Source organism: Onychostoma macrolepis, chromosome 18 (assembly GCF_012432095.1).
Source record: "Onychostoma macrolepis isolate SWU-2019 chromosome 18, ASM1243209v1, whole genome shotgun sequence".
Classification (NCBI taxonomy): domain Eukaryota; kingdom Metazoa; phylum Chordata; class Actinopteri; order Cypriniformes; family Cyprinidae; genus Onychostoma; species Onychostoma macrolepis.
Window position 1 is genome coordinate 24,519,146 of NC_081172.1, and position 19,806 is coordinate 24,538,951.

At 41.3% G+C, this 19,806-nt stretch overlaps 1 protein-coding gene across 6 annotated transcripts in view; it reads right to left on the reverse strand.

Moving 5' to 3' along the window:
• Positions 1-296: 296 nt before the first annotated feature.
• kiaa1549lb (KIAA1549-like b) overlaps positions 297-19,806 on the reverse strand; it is an 87,377-nt gene continuing 67,867 nt past the window's right edge. For 4 of the 6 annotated variants that reach the window (XM_058751947.1, XM_058751946.1, XM_058751951.1 and 1 more), the window contains 5 exons: positions 11,113-11,490; positions 9,309-9,406; positions 7,832-7,968; positions 4,872-5,023; positions 297-3,041 (listed from right to left, as the gene is read on the reverse strand). In XM_058751947.1, coding sequence (XP_058607930.1) covers positions 2,763-3,041; positions 4,872-5,023; positions 7,832-7,968; positions 9,309-9,406; positions 11,113-11,490 — 1,044 coding nt within the window. In that variant the 3' untranslated portion in view covers positions 297-2,762. Of the gene's footprint in view, positions 3,042-4,487; positions 4,563-4,871; positions 5,024-7,831; positions 7,969-8,178; positions 8,286-9,308; positions 9,407-11,112; positions 11,491-19,806 lie in introns of those variants that run through there. The other 2 variants (XM_058751948.1, XM_058751950.1) reach the window with 2 other exon arrangements.

Genomic DNA, 19,806 nt, shown 5'->3' on the forward strand with positions numbered 1-19,806 from the left:
GTGGAGAGGGAGTGAAGCCAAAGTACTGTTTTCAGTTCACATTGGCAGAATGCGAGTGGATAACCATTCACAAAACCAAACATGTGATGCCAAATTCCTGCTCCCTTCCATATACTGTATGCAATGCAATGACACTTAGACATTTGTAAGTGCAAAATAAGTGTTCCAGTACATTATTGTCTGAAATTTCAATCTAAACTTTGTAACACAAACCACCACTTTTTTTTTTTTTTTTGTCTGAGTCACAGGGAACAACATAAAATTGAGTTTAAAAAGTTCAATAAACAACAAACCTGTTCATTGTTATCTTTTATTGCAAAATGTCTCATCGAAAATGGCTCAAACACACTTCTTGATAGTGCTTTATTAGATATGTGGTTCAAAATGAAAATTAACATCAATGTATTGGTTTTATAATACTTATATCAACAAACTGAAACATATTAAAAAAAAAAAAAAAAAAACATTTTGACAGTAGTTATGGCATTTGCACAGGATTTGAGTGTGATCACCAATGTTACTGGGAATAAAACAACTTCCTGCAACTGACTACAATCGCCATCTTTCAAAGTTCATTTTCACTGTTCATATAGCACTTTGAACATATGTGTGTATAAGTCATGTAAGTAAACTCTATGTTAAGAAACTTGTTCAAGCTGCCTCTGAACAATTATTAAAAATAATAAATAAATAAATGTAAAAAAAAGAATAATAATAAGACATTACAGTGTTATTACATTATTATATGTAACAAAATGGACCACATTTTAAACATTTAAATGTTTTCAGTTGAAGAAACGTTTGGGAGAGAATGTAGGGATTATAGGTTTAAAAAAAAAAACATACTTATTAAATTGTAGGTTATACAAGTATGATGCATTACTGTTGCCCCTTCAGGGCAAACTGTTTATACATACATTCTATAAAACTCAATTTACATACAATAAAATCACAAAAACCATCAACACTCCTGTTTTTATTAGCCACTTCATGGTACACACAGCATGCTCAAGCTAATGAATAGTTAATTGCTAAAGTTAATAGTTTTATTTGGGAAGATGATGTGGGCCAAGTTGGCAATGAAAATACTGGATCATCTTTGAGATGTTACAGTTATTATCAGTAACTTCTGGGTAATTTTTCAAACATGTATGCAGAAAAAATCTTGAGTAAAGTGCATGTCAGACTTACAGTCAAATCATTTATGTGGAATTTTGATCTATGCATAATTAACTCATAAATTAATCAAAAGTTGCTTTGAAGTAAATAATTGTTGGCATATGGATACAAAACAGATGTGTTTACTTCAAATAAAATAAAATAAAAATAATGTGACTCATTCACATGATCATCATAAAGCTCTTTTATATTTCACTCCACCAATGATGAAGCAGTACACCTATATTAGCACCTTTAACAGAACAATTTTACAGGGTATATAGTTATATCTCAAGCTAATAAAGCATAACACATTCCTTCTGTTGACTATGTAAATGAATTAAGCACTTTAAAGTTAAAAAGATTGCTGCCATGGGCCTTAGTCAGGGTAGAAGGCATTTTTTTAATTGTACATGAATGAAAACAAGACTGTGAGGACTGTTGTGCCACTAAGGTTTCTGGGTAGGTCCTGTAGCCAGCATAGATGCACAAACTGCTCAACAGGATGTAGTGTTAAACTGTTCTAGTTCACCCTGACTAATACCTACATAAGGATATCTACATGTTGAAGTGTCTAACATGTAGCATCAGCTTCAGTTAACAAATAAGTAGTTAAAATTTTTGACATCTTAGAGCTACTGCAGGCACAAAATCATGTGTGAATTTATTGGTACAAATTTTATTTTATTATAAATTGCACCCAGTTGTGACAACATGTTCCTTCTTGCCTTCTTGAGCTTTGGAAATGACTGTTAGTTGTTTCAAACTGTTCGGTTTGTTTCTACTTTAAAGAGATAGTCCAAAAAAACAAAAAACAAAATCTGTCTTCATTTGTATACCTTCACATTATTCCAAACCCAAGACTTCTGCTTGTGTTTGGAACACAAATGAAGATAATTATATTCTCTCATCATTTTTGTCAAACGTACAGTACTTGCTTGACTCGTGAATAACCTCATTAATTCTTGAAGAAGCTTAAATGTGCTTGTGCATGTGTGCTATGTGAATGTGCATTGATAAATCAAATCTGTTCATAATATAAAGCAATCTCTTTAGCGTTTCTTCAGAAAACGTGGATTATACCACTCAAATTATATGGGTTTCTTTTACTATGTATTTATGAACTTTTTGAAGCTTGACAATTTTGGTTGATTGGCTGTTCAATGGATGGACAAAAGAGAATATTAAAAATATCTTCATTCATGCTTCATTATGGGTTTTAAACAACATGAGGGTGTGTAATTAATGACAGAATTTAAAATTTTAGGTGGACTATCCTTTTAATTACCTTGCCAGGTTTCATAAAATACAACACAGTTAAAACGAGAAAACTGTAGATTTCCATATTGTCCCATTAAATAAAAAAAAACTTTAGATACACATTAATGTTATACTACAATAAAGAAAAGGTTTAATTACATATTAATGTTATAGTACAATGCCAAAAAGAACCACACAAAAACTGTATTAAAAGCAGACAGGTGTTTCACTGAAAGGGGGGAAGTATCCAGTGAAATATGATTTAATCCTGTGAAATCAGAAGTTGTAAATTTATCAGAATGTTCAGTCTCATTGCAGCTGGTCCATGAATTCACCGGAAAGTTCTACACCTGGAACTCAAACATGTCTGCTTGCTTCTTGGCCAGTTTGGCCACCTCATCACGGATGGCTTTGACTAGGGCTGAAGTGGAAAGGCTACTGAGGGGGGTGTCGGGGCTGACCGAATCTCCGGGCTCTGCTAGACTCTGCTGGGACGCTGCAGTGGAGGAGGAGGGTGGATTGTCCGGACCACCCTGAGCGGCCTGACGGTGGTGCCACAGGAGAGGGCTGCCCTGAGGATAATGAGGGTGAGGAAAGGCCTCTGCGTAGCCTGGTAGGGGCATCTGAAAGAGAAAACAGGTAGCATTCAACAAGGCCTGTGCTAAAACCAGTCAGCTAGGGTGTATTGCTATTTTTAGTGAGTCTTGATCTGTGCTGCAGTTGACCAAATTCTACAGTTAAAAAGGGAACCAATAGACAAATGCACAAGGACGACACTCACGATAAGGAAAACGAAAAGCTTAAGGATATACTTCAAAGTAAAATTAGTGACACTCCATTCAAACAAGTTTGAATTGTGTGATTTGATCATTTTCATTAAATTATGAATTATGAAATCATAAACATTTTGAACAAGGGTCACCTTGTCACCAGGGTTGGGCATAATTCAGAATTTTAGAAAAAGACTCCTCTTTGAGTGTAAATTGGAATTTAATTGGCCACCCCACAAGATAATTTATGTACTAAATTGCCATTCAATGATATTCAACAGTCACACAACACTCATTAGACCAACACATTAGTTCAACTTATTGCAAAATATAATACAAAATATAATTAATTTAATCATTAATGTTGACTATTTATGCCTGTTTATTCCCTGATATGTGGAATGCATTTTCCCTAAAAATCATTAGACTTACTTCTTTGAACTAAATACAAAACTATCTAATGTTTGACTCCGCCATCAAAACCTGTGAAATGCCCAATGCAAAATCCCCATCAAATTGTTTTCAGATTCATTTATATAAAAAAAAATTATAATTATATATATATATATATATAGAGAGAGAGAGAGAGAGAGAGAGAGATAGATAGATAGATAGATAGACATTAAATAAAAAAGGAAATTCATTAGATATAATTACATTTTGATTGAAAATCGTAGAGATAAAAAATTAAGAAATTTCTTAACACAAGTTCTAAGAAATATGTAAGAATGTTCTAAGTGTAAATCTTAGAAATATAAATGAAACGTAATTGACCTTATTTAATATTTCTGAGATATTGACTGCAACACTTTTTTATATAAAGACTAATCTAAAAGTAATCAATCAATCAATTAATAAAACTTGACACTTAATTCTTATCTGATTGTCTATCATCCCCATGTTTAAGTAAAACATAATTAAATGAAGTGAAATGTGTTAGCTTGGTGTATGTGGCAAATGTGAATTTACTTGCTAGGTTATAAAAGTAAAAAATAAAGTTTTGTACAATCTAAAAAAAATAGCAGTTATGAAGAATTGTATTCTTGAGAATGTTTTGTAAATCGTAGTATAAATGCAATATCAGAATATGAACATGGTTATATCTATAGGATATATACATTTTATTGCATTTCGTTATTTTTTAATTCTACTTCAATTTTTCATCTGGTTTCTTTTCCTCAATTCAAATAAAGGTATTCGCAATTCGATTCTGAATGGCACACAACCCTGCTTGTGACAGAGGAAAGAAAGAAAGAAAAAGAAAGAAAAGTGTTCATTTGAAGAAATGTGCTCATCTACCCTGGGAATTTGTTGTTTCCACTCAACGTCAGCGATAAATTCAGTTCAGCAAATGGTTTCTAAATGACACTGGTTCTGCAAAAAGACACTGTGTGAATGCAGGCACACACAAACAGGGATAAGAAGGACAATCCAAAAAGATGAGTCTTGTGCCCAAGGCCAGGTCACATGATCTGACAGAATGCCCCCTAAGTTCAGAACAATGTATAGAGGCACATGTGACAGACCAGTTCTGCTTCCCTTGGTTGCAGTCCATGAGGTTTACGCCACATTAAATTGTATTAATGGTGCATGCACTATAACATTGGGGTCTTCGGATGCAACCCAGTTAGTGAAGCAGAATTGGACACATGATAAAGGACTGTGTGATAACTGCATTCTTACAGATTCGGCCCACTGAGGAGGCACATCCTCGGGTTCAGGGGGATAAGACATCCAGGATGGGCTGTGGTAGGAGGAGGGTGGCGTGGAGATGAAATATCCCGTGTATCCTGGACGAGTGGCTGGGATGGCATACACTGCTGTCATGGGGTTTCCTGTGGGACAAAAAAGGATGAAAGTTTTGTAGGGGTGGGCAATGTATGCATTGTCTATGATAATACTGTAATTATCAAATGTCACTAACTTTTCAAAAAAAGTAAAGCACAACTTGAGAGTGCATTGTTTTACTGTGTGATGTAGCCTAGTAGAATGCAATACCCCCAAAATTCAATACATGGAGGCATGCACCTGAATACGTTTTTTTGTTATATTTCTAAATCATATAGTTAATAGCACATGAGCAAGCATGCTTTTTTCTCAACAATCAGATAGCAAATGTGATCTTGATTTTATACAAAAGTTCAATAAACAAGAAGTTGTGAGTTAGATTTTAGACACAATATTCTCACAATTATCTGTTTTTACTCTATTTTCCCAATGAAAATAGTTCTAAATAAAGCCACAGTGAAACTCTGAGCAACACACTGTGGTGTTTCATACCTGAATGAATTAGCATGGATTTTTCAAAATAAAATTGTATTTTGTCAATACTGATTTAGTTTTACTGGTAACAGCCTATAGTGTCTTATTATTCTAACTGAATGTATCACTTAAAAACATATAAAGATGATGCAAAAATCTAATATGGTGAGAAGAAAAATGAATTTATAAAGGTAAAAATGCCCTTGGGAATAAATTTAAGTTGGCAGTGTCACCAATCACAGGAAGCAAGGAACGAGGAGATGAGGAATTCACGAAATTAGAGTCTTTAATAATCCAAATACGAAACAGAGCACATGAAGACATTCAAGGACCGACAAACACTAACTGAAAGGACTGGGGCTTATAAAGACAGGATAATCATGAAGGAAGACGAGACACACCTGGAATCAAATTAACAATCAACGTGAAGGAGAAACTGGGTCACAGGGAACACATGGGGAGCAAAACACACACAAAACAGTCCACAATCCTGACATTACACCCCCTCCCGGAAGGTGCATCCTCGCACCGTAGAAACATCCAAAGGGGAGGGGCAGGTGGGAACTTGGGAGGTGGCTCAGGAGGAGGACTGACACCCGGGAGGGGGCCGGGACGAAGGAGAGAGGAGCCAGAGAAGAGACAGGAGGGACCAGGAGCAGGAGGAGCACAGCTGGACCCAGGCCACAGCCATAACGGTGGCCCACGGTCGAGCCAACGGAGGGAGGAGCCATGGAGGAGGAATGGCCGCCGACTCCAGGGGCCCGACCAACGGTGGCGGAGCAGGTCGAGGAGGAGCCCGAGGCTGAGATGGAGAGCCGAAGAGCAAGGGCGACAGGGAGGATCCGGAGGTCCTAGGTGGAGCAGATGGTGCCGGAGACCAACGTGGAGGCGTGTATCCGGGAGGCCACGGTGGAGCCGGAGCGACAGAGGAGAGAGGAGGAGCCAACGGGATGAAGGAGCCTGATGGAGCCGGAGGGACGAAGGGACGCGGCGAAGCCAGAGGAGTGGAGTCCCGAGGTGCAGGATGGTCGACGCCAGACCAAGGCGGAGCCGGAGGGACGAGGGAGTCCGGTGGAGCTAGTGGACTGCCGGGCCAAGGTGGAGAGGAGGGAGCTAGGAGCCATGATGGAGCCGACTGTTCAACGGGCCGAGGCCTTGACTGACGTCATTTGCAGCTCCGGCTCCGCTGCGATCCTTAGCTCTGTCGCTCCATGCGGTGATGGCTCGTCGGTCGCGGCAGGCGATGGCTCTCCGTCAGCGGTGGGCTCAGGCATGCGCTCCGTGCAGCGGGGAGATGGTGGGCTGGGCACTGGGTACTGAGATCCGTTTCTCGCCAGTGTCCACAAAAGGTGGTGAAATTCGCTCAAGGGCCAACCTTGGACGACGGCTTGCGAGGACCAGAAACAGTCTAGTGGTGCCCTCGAGCGATCTCTCCCCCTGCTCTAGCAGGAGGAGGCGGTATTCCAGGGTGAGAAGGGGATCCATGGAAACACAACGGAAAGAAAAACAGGAAACAAAACGGAGGGTACAAACACGGAGGTAACAGTTTTGGTCGGTCCTTCTGTCACCAATCACAGAAAGCAAGGAACGAGGAGACGAGGAATTCACGAAATGAGAGTCTTTAATAATCCAAATACGAAACACATGAAGACATTCAAGGACCAACAAACACTAACTGATAGGACTAGGGCTTATAAAGACAGGATAATCATGGAGGAAGACGAGACACCTGGAATCAAATTAACAATCAACATGAGGGAGAAACTGGGTCACAGGGAACACATGGGGAGCAAAACACACACAAAACAGTCCACAATCCTGACAGGCAAACATCAATCCCTTAATCAAAAACTTAATTTCTGTCATTGCTGTGAACTGATCACTGCACCAAAATGATGGTTATCAAAAGCTTTGGGAGTCTGTTGTCAATTACAGGCTTAAAACAGCCAATGGACAAACACAAACATTTAGCAAAATATTGTCTAATTTTCATCATCAAAAAAACAAATCACAGAAAATATTGAGAAATAATGTTATGGTCAATATCGCACACCAAATGCTATTATCAGAAATAAGACTTAGATTAAAAATCTCTGAAGTCCTTTTTGTCAGTGAAAATATCAAAGATATTTTTACCAGTTTTATTGTAAGATCACTTAAAAATGAAGCAGCCAAACTCTCCTCAACGCGGTTCACGGTTTTAAGTATCCTACATGTGCCAACAATGGTCCAGGATGAGTTATGCATCAAAGGATTTTACACTTCCCTAACTTAAAATAATAATAATGCATAACTAATGCACTATAATTTGTAAAGAAAAAACACAGACACAAACTAGTGTACACAGACATACATAAACCCTTACAATCATGCACACTAACCTGAGTGGTTGGGAATGGGCTCAGTAGTGACAGGTGGGAGTGGTGCTCTGCCTTTTGGCTTGTAGGGGGCGCTGTCATGCTGACTCGGCACTGACAACTCAGAGCAATGACCCTTAGGACCAAGATCAGATGATGATCTGAAAAAAAATTCAAATATACATTGACATATTTTCACCACCAGGCGACAGTATTGATTTGCTAGTGAAGTCAATCTGCTGTCTTTATACAGTATTTTATACAGCATTTCTGAATTTAGTACTGAAATAAACCTCAATATGACACATTTACCTGATTATTCCTGGCCTCTTGTTAAAGGAATATTTCACCCAAAATAATTCATTATTTACCTTCATGTTGTTCCAAACTCATTTGACTTCCTGTAGAAATGCTGAGCATAATGTCCTGTCTGTTCCTTTCCTTACAATAGAACTGAATGGCTACTGATGCTGTCAAGCTCCGAAAAGGAAAATAAGTACAATTAACCCTATACATTTTAAAGCATTATAATTTGATATTCAGATTTCTAAAGGCTCTACATTTTTAAAATGTTCAAAACTGTTGTGCACAATCTACAGCATGCCCTCTGTTGTCTGATTGATAGTTTACAGAGAAATTTTTACTGATTTGTAAGAATAACTTAATTTTCCATAAAAAAAAAATTACTTAATTATCCATACATTTTTACATTGTTTTTCTAAAAACAATTATGTAACAAATATGAATAAAACCTACAAAGCTTTCGTCAAAAACTAAGCATTTAAGTATCATCTTACTAAGACATAATATTGGGAGATATTGAATAGAGTGACAGATGACATTTACGTGCATTTTATGTAAATAGTCTGCTGTACTGTTATAAAGATCTCACTGTGTTACATTACAAGCTATCAGAATTTAATCTTACTTTTTGGCAATATAAATATCAGCAACTGCACCTTTTCTGGATATGTAATACGTCAGTCTTTAAAGTATTGAGTGTGTTATTAGCTTTATTTTCCAAATCTTCAAAAATTTTGTTAACTTGGAACAGATCAATTACAACAAATGACACCATACTTGACATGAATACAGAACTTGGGCAGATATAATATTAAGCAGACATGTTTTCTTTTTTTTTCTTTCTTTTTTTAAAAATAATGACTTAATGATGACAAGCTATCAGACGACTGTAGAATATAGAGCAGAGGTCATATGTAATATTTTAATTGTAGTTTTTCTGTCTTTTTAAAATATATATATATATATATATATATATATATATATATATATATATATAGATATTTTTAAATTTTGACAGCTTTATCCACATTTATTTGTCTTGTGAACATCCTCTTGTGTGCCACGGAAGACAGAAAGTCAATTGGGTTTGAAACAATAGTAAATTGTGGGAAAATATTCATTTAATAAGTGCTGAATAAACTCATGCACTGGTCACTTATAGATAAAAAAAAGGCAAAGAATGTGGATAAGTTCTGACCGTTGCAGTGATGACTCAGGAGGAGGGCCTGTTCTTGGTGGGACCGGGGGTGGAGGAGACCCAAGAGCCATTTCAGGAATCTGAGTGAACCTGAATGCCTATTTGATGAATTTGTATATTAGCATATAGAAACTTTTAGCAAGAAAGATAATTTCTGACATGTCTATATATATATATATATTTCCCATTCAGTCGGTCACATTCGACGTACGTCTCCGTTCCCTCCTTCAGGGAACGAGGGTTACCTATGTAACCGAGACGATATATATACAGGTGCTGGTCATATAATTAGAATATCATCAAAAAGTTGATTTATTTCACTAATTCCATTCAAAAAGTGAAACTTATATATTATATTCATTCATTACACACAGACTGATATATTTCAAATGTTTATTTCTTTTAATTTTGATGATTAGAGCTTACAGCTCATGAAAGTCAAAAATCAGTATTTGAGTTTGAATAAATGACCATCCCTACAGTATAAATTCTGGGTATCTCTTGTTCTTTGAAACCACAATAATGGGGAAGACTGCTGACTTGGCAATGATCCAGAAGACGAACATTGACACACTCCACAAAGAGGGTAAGTCACAGAAGGTCATTACTGAAAGGTGTGGCTGTTTACAGAGTGCTGTATCAAAGCATATTAAATGCAAAGTTGACTGGAAGGAAGAATTTGGGTAGGAAAAGGTGCACAAGCAACAGGGATGACCGTAAGCTTGAGAATACAGTCAAGCAAAGCCGATTCAAACACTTGGGAGAGCTTCACAAAGAGAGAACTGAAGCTGGAGTCAGTGCATCAAGAGTCACCACGCTCAGACGTCTTCAGGAAAAGGGCTACCAAGCCACTTCTGAACCAGAGACAACGTCAGAAGCATCTTAACTGGGCTGTGGAGAAAAAGAACTGGACTGTTGCTCAGTGGTCCAAAGTCCTCTTTTCAGATGAAAGTAAATTTTACATTTCATTTGGAAATCAAGGTCCCAGAGTCTGAAGGAAGAGTGGAGAGGCACAAAAGCCATGTTGCTTGAAGTCCAGTGTGAAGTTTCCACAGTCAGTGATGATTTGGGCTGCCATGTCATCTGCTGGTGTTGGTCCACTGTGTTTTCTGATGTCCACAGTCAACGCAGCCATCTACCAGGAAATTTTAGAGCACTTCATGCTTCCTTCTGTTGACAAGCTTTATGGAGATGCTGATTTCATTTTCCAGCAGGACTTGGCACCTGCCCACACTGCCAAAGGTACCAAAAGCTGGTTCAATGACCATAGTGTTACTGTGCTTGATTGGCCAGCAAACTCGCCTGACCTGAACCCCATAGAGAATCTATGGGGTATTGTCAAGAGGAAGATGAGAGACACCAGACCCAACAATGCAGATAAGCTGAAGGCCACTATCAGAGCAACCTGGGCTCTCATAACACCTGAGCAGTGCCACAGACTGATCGACTCCATGCCACGCCGCATTGCTGCAGTAATTCAGGCAAAAGGAGCCCCAACTAAGTATTGAGTGCTGTACATGCTCATACTTTTCATTTTCATACTTTTCAGTTGGCCAAGATTTCTAAAAATCCTTTCTTTGTATTGGTCTTAAGTAATATTCTAATATTTTGAGATACCGATTTTTGACTTTCATGAGCTGTAAGCTCTAATCATCAAAATTAAAAGAAATAAACATTTGAAATATATCAGTCTGTGTGTAATGAATGAATATAATATGATTATATAACTTTTTGATGATATTCTAATTATATGACCAGCACCTGTATATATATATATATATATAGATCAGATCTATAACTGTACCTGTCTGGCCAGGCTGCACTGGTAAGGGTCTGGTCTATAGGCTGGCACCCACTGTAGGCCTTCCTGCCCTTGACTTGTGGTGCCCGGTGCACTGGTCACCACCTCTGAGTATGGGATGACTGGACCCAAGCCATAGGGACCCAGTGGTGGATGCTGATGGTGGGAGTGATGGTGTCTGCTGGAAGTGGAGTGACCAGCTGAAGCTAGACTAAAGGCTTCTTCTAGCAGCAGATGCATCTGCTGACGAACCTCATCTATGGAAGGCTGGGAACTCAGCGTTGATGTCTCAGATTGACCTTTGATTTGTCGACCACAGCCAAAATAATGGCGGCCCGCCAGTCTGTCAACATCAGTCTCTTCAATAATCTCTGGCTCAGTCTGCAACAAAGAAGCAGATGCACAGATATGACAAAATCTAAGACTAAAGTGTGATGCTCAAATTAAAAATAAAGGCATTATTTACACAATAATGGTATCTTTCATCTGTTACTTAAGTCATCCCAAACCATTTGAATTTCTTTCATTTGTTGGAAAATGTCCATGCTATTGTTTATAATACAATGCATTTATACAAAGAATTAGGGCAATGAAGCTCCAAAAGCTATTTTTGCTGTTGTTGATACAAACTTGGTGCACCATCGGTTCTTGTAACGTATTGCAAAAGCATAATTTGAGACCTGATGGAAAAAGAAAACTATGGCTTCAGAACACTTGGACTATAGCATATGAACTACTTTTATTATGGTTTATACTGTTTTGGTTCCTTGGCAGCCCCTGGCTACCATATGCAGAAGATCAGCATTGACATTATCTCCTTTTGCATTGCACTGACAAAAATGGCATAAAGGTTTAGAAGCATATGAAGGGAAATAAATGATGACAATTTTAACTGTTTTAATTTTTCCTTTTGGCATATCAAAAGATCTAATCAGCTGAAACATGATGAAACTAAGACAATATCAGCTCTAGAGGGGAAAAAACAAACAAACAAGACATACAGGAAATTTCAGTGCCTATTTTGAGCTGCTCTGTGATACTGCCGCAATCCTGCCAAGATCCTGAAATGATTAGTCAAGTCTGACAAGCCAGAATTATCAAAATACACAGCAAAGACCAGTCAAGAAAATAATAAAAATGTTTACAATCACTCCAACCTGTTTTTTTTTACAGCAATGTAGAAATATACAAGACAAATAAATATACTGAAGAAAGAAAGAAAGAAATTCTGTAAGCTGAATGATAACATATCAAACATGTGTATTATACACAGAGTTTTATTAAGTTCATTTTCAGTTTGCTGGAGATTAAAAAAGGAGATTAACTCCTTTTTGTGTTTCACGGATGTATAATGGTTTAGAACAACATGAGGGTCAGTAAATTATGACATAATTTATTTTTTCAATCTTATAAAATGTCAATGGTTTTTCAAAAATCTGCAGGGGAAACTGTCAAGATTAATGAATAAATAAATAAATAAAATAAAATAATAAGCTACACCTGCACACTGCCTGTTCCCAAAACAGCCCTATACCATTCTGAGATGCTTTGTGAATCAAGTACTTTCCCGTCCATCCCAAATTAGCATTTTCATTTGAAATCTTTTTCATAACATGACCCCTGAGCTTTCACTGGAACAAGTGAATTCTGTGCTGGTAAAATTAAGTGACACAACGAGTGCTCATTATCTTTAGAATTATATAAAACGAATCATCCAAATCTCTTATTCTTTGAGGAGTCTCTCATGTCTCACACAATCAAACACACAAATTTGTCTCATGTCAAACACATAAATACTCATAAAACACAGAATAATAGCAGAAATAAATGGTGCACAATCTATTCTTGTTCAATCCTGGTTGGTTTAAAAATGTGGGAGTTTTGTTTATTCATCAGACCTCTGTGGCGCACAGGCCCAATAAGAAAGAGGGCAGTGATTAAAACTGCAACAACCTGATGAATCTGTGTATTTGGTCTTTCCTTTTCTTTCCCCCTCTCCCACAATCCATCTGTCAGGAATATACCAGACTCAGAAAGAGAGAGGGAGTTTTGGTGGTGAACCCAAATGCAGGTATTTATTGAAAAAGCACTTTAAACTGAACAGTTCAGTATTGCAAAATGTGAAATGGAGAGAATAACTGATGAATAACTGGTTGCTAATGGTAAAGTGCCCTTTTCATTTGTGAATGTTGTAAACGAATGCTGTGCCAGAAGCTATTTGTACACTTTAAATGGTGTCACGTCTTTCAGATTAAAGGAATTTTAAGAGAAATGCCCTGCTCCATGGTATAACAACCACACTTGTGAGCTCAAGAAGCTTCTCAGAGCACAGGTGGAAGAGTACAATTTTAGAGGTATTTTGAGAGGCATGGAAGGATATTGTCTCCACCTAATCCGTTTTTTGCAAGTTCATCAAACAACAGTGGAAAGTGAATCATTCATCAATCACGGTGAGTAATGGCTTCTTCTCCTGCTATTGTTTTTTGCACTGTTTGCCACACTGTTTGCATACAGTTTATCTCTCTCTGTCGGCGACGAGGGTTTCACATGTGATAAATGCAGGGAAATAGTTAGGCTGACAGAGAAGATTTTAGAACTAGAGACACGCATCCAATCTTTAGTTGAGGATAGTAAGAATGTGAGGGCTGTAGATACTGCTTTGGATGTGACTAGCTCAGGGAGTCCTGTACATTGTTCAGTTCTGGTTTCAGCGCCTCGGCAGCAGGGCAACTGGGTGACTGTTCCACAGCTCTTCCGTTCCGATCAAAACATCAAACAGGTTCTCCCCACTCAGTGATGCACCCGCTGAGAAACCTGATGAAAGTGCTCTAGTTATTGGCGATTCTATTGTACGGAACGTGAAAATAGAGACACCAGCCACCATAGTCCAATGTTTACCGGGAACCAGAGCGCCTGACATCTTGGCAAATTTAAATGTTCTGGCTAATGCTAAACGTAAATTCAGTAAGATTGTTATTCACGTCTGCGCTAATGATGTTCGAATTCGCCAGTCGGAGATCACTAAAAATAATGTTAAAGAGGTGTGTGAACTTGCAAGTATGATGTCAGACACTGCAATATACTCTGGTCTGCTCCCTGCTTACTGTGGTGATGAGATTCATAGCAGATTGTCGAACTCAATGGCTGGATGTCTAAGTGGTGCCCGCAGAATAACATAAGTTTCATAGACAATTGGACGAGTTTTTGGGGCAGGCCTGACCTGTTGAAAAGAGATGGTGTTCATCCCTCCTGGGGTGGTGCCGCTCTTCTCTCTAGAAATATGGCACATAGTCTTAGAGTTCGTAGTTGACTAACTGGGGCCCAGGTCAGGATAATTTTCTGGATAAGTCAGTTAATTTTCAACACATAGAGACACATAGAGCCTGTTCCCTGAATTAGAAAATACAAAAAAAAATGTCCAAACTAATTTAAGAGTAACAATTTAATTGACGTTCAACAAATAAAACATTTTTGATAAAGCTTGGCCTACTGAATATCAGGTCCCTTTCTACAAAAGTGCTTTTTTGTAAATAAGTGCGTTTACATGGACCCTCTTAATGCGATTATAATGAGATTTTGGCGATATTGCGATTATGCTTTACCTCATGTAAACGCAATACTTCGATCTAAATAATGTGATTAAGCTCATAATCGCAGCAAGCATAATCGTATTAATAGGTGGCGTACGCCGATTTTAATCGGAATATACAGGCATAAACACCTTAATCGCAGTATTGCCGCTCTGACCAAAGTGCGCATGCGCTTGTGACATATATGAATAACGTGACACGCACCTGTAATAATACGCCAAACCTGATATTGCCAAGTGCAACGTGTTCCTGGGTCAACATCTTTGTGTCATGAATCCGGGTCCACGATGCTCCCTCTCACCACCAGAGGTCACTGTCTCCCGGATTCAATTCCCCAAACTCCACTCACCTCATTATTGTTTGATTTGCCCCAGCTGTGTTCCTGATTGCTGTCCCTTCTTAAGCTCCCTGTGTTTTCTGTTCTGCTCGCGTTCGTCTCACTTTTGTGCCAGGTATGCCTGTGATTTATGTCTGCCCTGTGCCTTGTGTATGTCTTGTTTTCAGTGGTTGTGTTTATTCTGGCTTTTTCCCCTTCGGGGTAGTTTCAGTTGTGTTTTTGTTTATTTTATAATTTGTAAATAAAGAAGATTCCTTTTGCCAGCACTTGAGTCTTCGTTCCTCCCACCCGTGACAGTACGAACGCGACACATTTGAAGACTCAGCGGCAATGGGAATCTTCTTGTACCCAGCTCCTGGTCGACAGAGGAACCAGGCCCCAGCCAGTGGGCCGCATCCTTGCCCACAAGACAATCGCCCTTTTGGGTGTTACGCCGAAGACCTCTTCGAGGTAGGCCAGGAGCTGGGGATTAGAGGGAGCACCCTCATCCACCTGTTTTTAGCGGGCCTGGATGAGCCTGTCAACCGGGAGGAGCTGGGGGAGCTAGATACGTGGTCCTGTTGGGAGATGGTCGACCACGTCATCTACTTGAAGGAGGTGGAGCTGCGGGAGGGTGCCCCCCTCCCAGTCTGGGCTGTTGCCCCAGAACCTCCTCGGATCGTGGCAGCCACTTCCAAAATCTCGGGGTTTTTCTTTGGGCGCCCCGGGCTGAGACGCAGCGTTGAGGATCCTCTGCTGATGTCGGTGAGGAGAGCGGCGGTTCCCGCTCACGAAGTTCCCGAGGCGGCGGCACCCGCTCACAGGGCTCCCGCGCCCGCTCACAAGGTTCCCGAAGCGGCGGTGCCCGCTCACGATCGTCCCGAAGCGGCGGTGCCCGCACACAAAGCTCCTGAAGCGGCGGTGCCCGCTCACGATCCTCTCGAGGCGGCGGTGCCCGCTCACAAAGCTCCTGAGGCGGCGGTGCCCGCTCACAAAGCTCCTGAGGCGGCGGTGCCCGCTCACAAAGCTCCTGAGGCAGCGGTGCCCGCTCACAAAGCTCCCGGCGGTGCCCGCCACGATCCTCTCGAGGCGGCGGTGCCCGCTCACAAAACTCCCGGCGAGGTGCCCGCCACGATCCTCTTGAGGCGGCGGTGCCCGCCACAAAGCTCCTGAGGCGGTGCCCGCCACAAAGCTCCTGAGGCGGTGTGCCCGCTCACAAAGCTCCCGGCGGCGGTGCCCGCTCACGATCCTCTCGAGGCGCGGTGCCCGCTCACGATCGTCAGCGGCGGTGTCCGCACACGATCCTCCCAAGGCGGCGGTGTTCGCGAACGATCCTCCCGAGGCGGCGGTGTCCGCTCACGATCGTCCCGAGGCGGTGGTGTCCGCACACAAGGTTCCCGAGGCGGCGGTGTCCGCACACAAGGTTCCCGAGGCAGCGGTGGCCGCTCACGATCCTCACAGGATCCCCGAGGCGGCGGTGTCCGCACACAAGGTTCCCGAGGCGGCGGTGTCCGCACACAGGGTTCCCGAGGCGGCGGTGTCCGCACACAAGGTTCCCAAGGCGGCGGTAGCCGTTCACGATCGTCCCGAAGCGGAGGTGGCCGCTCACGATCCTCACAGGAACCCCGAAGCAGCGGTGCCCGCACACAAGGTGGTGGTGTCCGCATACAGGGTTCCCGAGGCGGCGGTAGCCATTCGCGATCGTCCCGAAACGGCGGTAACCGTTCACGATCGTCCCGAAGCGGCGGTGGCCGCTCACGATCCTCACAGGATCCCCGAAGCGGCGGTGTCCGCACACAAGGTTCCCGAGGCGGCGGTGTCCGCACACAGGGTTCCCGAGGCGGCGGTGTCCGCACACAGGGTTCCCGAGGCGGCGGTGTCCGCACACAGGGTTCCCGAGGCGGCGGTGTCCGCACACAAGGTTCCCGAGGCGGCGGTGTCCGCACACGGTTCCCGAGGCGGCGGTGTCCGCACACAAGGTTCCCGAGGCGGCGGTGTCCGCACACAAGGTTCCCGAGGCGGCGGTGTCCGCTCGCGGTCCTACCGAGGCGGCGGTGTCCGCACACAACGTTCCTCTCGAGGCGGCGGTGTCCGCTCACAGGGCTCCCAATTCTCCAGAAGCGGCGGTGTTCGCTCACGTTCCTCTCGAGGCGGCGGCGCCCACTCACAATGCTCCCGAGGCGGCGGTGTCCGCTCACGTTCCTCTCGAGGCGGCGGCGCCCGCTCATGATCCTCCCGAGGCGGCGGCGCCCGTTCACAAGGCTCCCGAAGCAGCGGAGCCAGCCATTGCCCGTTTCAGGGTGGCAGCTCCGCACACACTGCTGTGGTGGCCGCTGGTTCTGCCCTGGGACCCCATCCCGCCGGCGCTGCCTCAGTCCCCAGGTCCCCCACCAGCACATGGACCTGGCCCCCCATCCCTCCCCTTCCCCTGCTCCGTTCCCGCCTGGCCATCCCCCTGGTCGGGTGCTTGGAAATGTCTGGAAGCCATTCCTTAAAGGGGGGGTCCTGTCATGAATCCGGGTCCACGATGCTCCCTCTCACCACCAGAGGTCACTGTCTCCCGGATTCAATTCCCCAAACTCCACTCACCTCATTATTGTTTGATTTGCCCCAGCTGTGTTCCTGATTGCTGTCCCTTCTTAAGCTCCCTGTGTTTTCTGTTCTGCTCGCGTTCGTCTCACTTTTGTGCCAGGTATACCTGTGATTTATGTCTGCCCTGTGCCTCGTGTATGTCTTGTTTTCAGTGGTTGTGTTTATTCTGGCTTTTTCCCCTTCGGGGTAGTTTCAGTTGTGTTTTTGTTTATTTTATAATTTGTAAATAAAGAAGATTCCTTGTGCCAGCACTTGAGTCTTCGTTCCTCCCACCCGTGACACTTTGTTGACCCTGGAACAACATTGTGATTAACCAATCAGATTTCAAGAACCAGTTTATAATTTTTGTGAAGTTTAGGATTATAATCAGTGTTTGGTGCTTGTACATCAGTGTAATTCATCTATCAGTTCCTCAGATTTTAGGGATTACTCATGGGTAAGGTTAGGTTTAGGTGTAGGAATATGGTTAAGATTATATTTTTGGATTAAAATGTTGTTCCAGGGTCAACAAAATATGTTGACCCAGGAACACGTTGCACTTGGCAATATCAGGTTGTGCGTAATAATACGGAGATTAGAAACGATGGAGGGGAAGAAAGCATCGCATTCTGAGGAAAACACAACAAGCCTAAAATTCCGTGATGGGCTCACAGAAAAAATTCCGTGATGGGCTCACAGAAGTGATACCAATGTATGTCAGTGACAGGCAGGGCTGGACTGGTAATCTGGCATACCGGGCATTTTCCCGGTGGGCCGACGCACTGAAGGGGCCGACAGAATTTATTTATTTTATTTTTTGCCAAGGACCATCACGAGCAGCCAGTGGCCCATTGGTTTGTCTCCTGAATTGACAGCGTAAACCACCCAATCACAATGCGCTACAGACGGAGCTATGAAGTGTTTTGCTCCGCCTATATAAAGAACGCTTCACCCCAACTTCTTCGTCGTCGGCTTTTCCCACGTTTTCACAGCAGCTTTATCAAGAACAGGCTTGCTCTGCGGTGAGTGATACGGCGTAAAGAGCCAGCAGGAGGAGGAGAGGAGAGCAGTTGAATCGGTAAAGTGCTTGATCGGGACTCACAACGGAGGCAGGCATCCTGTGTGCGCGCGCCATTAGTGCAGAATACGCAAACACTTCTTAATTAAACGTAAATTCGTCCACCGCGATTTTTTTGGCCAAGTCATGTCAAGTGTGTCCATAGAGGTTTCCATGGGCCAATGCGAATAAATCTAGATTTAAATTCGAAAAGACACGATATTGTCAGACCTGAAGTTTTTTTATTATCCAAAACAACTAGATGCAATGATACATATCTACACTACCAGTCAAAAGTTATTGAACAGTAAGATTTTGAATGTTTTTTAAAGAATTCTCTTCTGCTCACCAAGCCTGCATTTATTTTATCCAAAATACAGCAAAAGCAGTAATATTGTGAAATATTTTTACTATTTAAAATAACTGCTTTCTATTTGAATATATTTTAAAACGTAATTTATTGCTGTGATCAAAGATAAATTTTCAGCATCATTACTCCAGTCTTCAGTGTCACATGATCCTTCAGAAATCATTCTAATATGCTGAATTGCTGCTCAAGAAATATTTATTATTATTAATGGATTCTTTGATGAATAGAAAGATCCAAAGATCAGCATTTATCTGAAATAAAAAAGCTTTTGTAACATTATACAATACACCATTCAAAAGGTTGGAGTCAGTATAATTTTTGTTTTGTTTTTTGGGAAAGAAATTATGGAAATGAATACTTTTATTTAGCAAGGATGCTTTAAATTGATCAAAAATGAGGATAAAGACAAAAGATTTCTATTTCAGATCAATGCTGTTCTTCTGAACTTTCTATTCATCAAAGAAACCTGAAAAAACATTATACTCAGCTGTTTTCAACATAATAATAAATGTATTTTGAGCAGCAAATCAGAATATTAGAATGATTTCTGAAGAATCATGTGACACTGAAGACTGTAGTAATGATGCTGAAAATACCGCTTTGATCACAGGAATAAATTACATTTTAAAATATATTAAAATAGAAAACAGTTATTTTAAATAGTAAAAATATTTCACAATATTACTGTATTCAGACTTGGTTAGCAGAAGAGACTTCTTTAAAAAAAAATAATGAAAAATCTTACTGTTCAAAAACTTTTGAATGGTAGTGTATATCACATTACACATATATA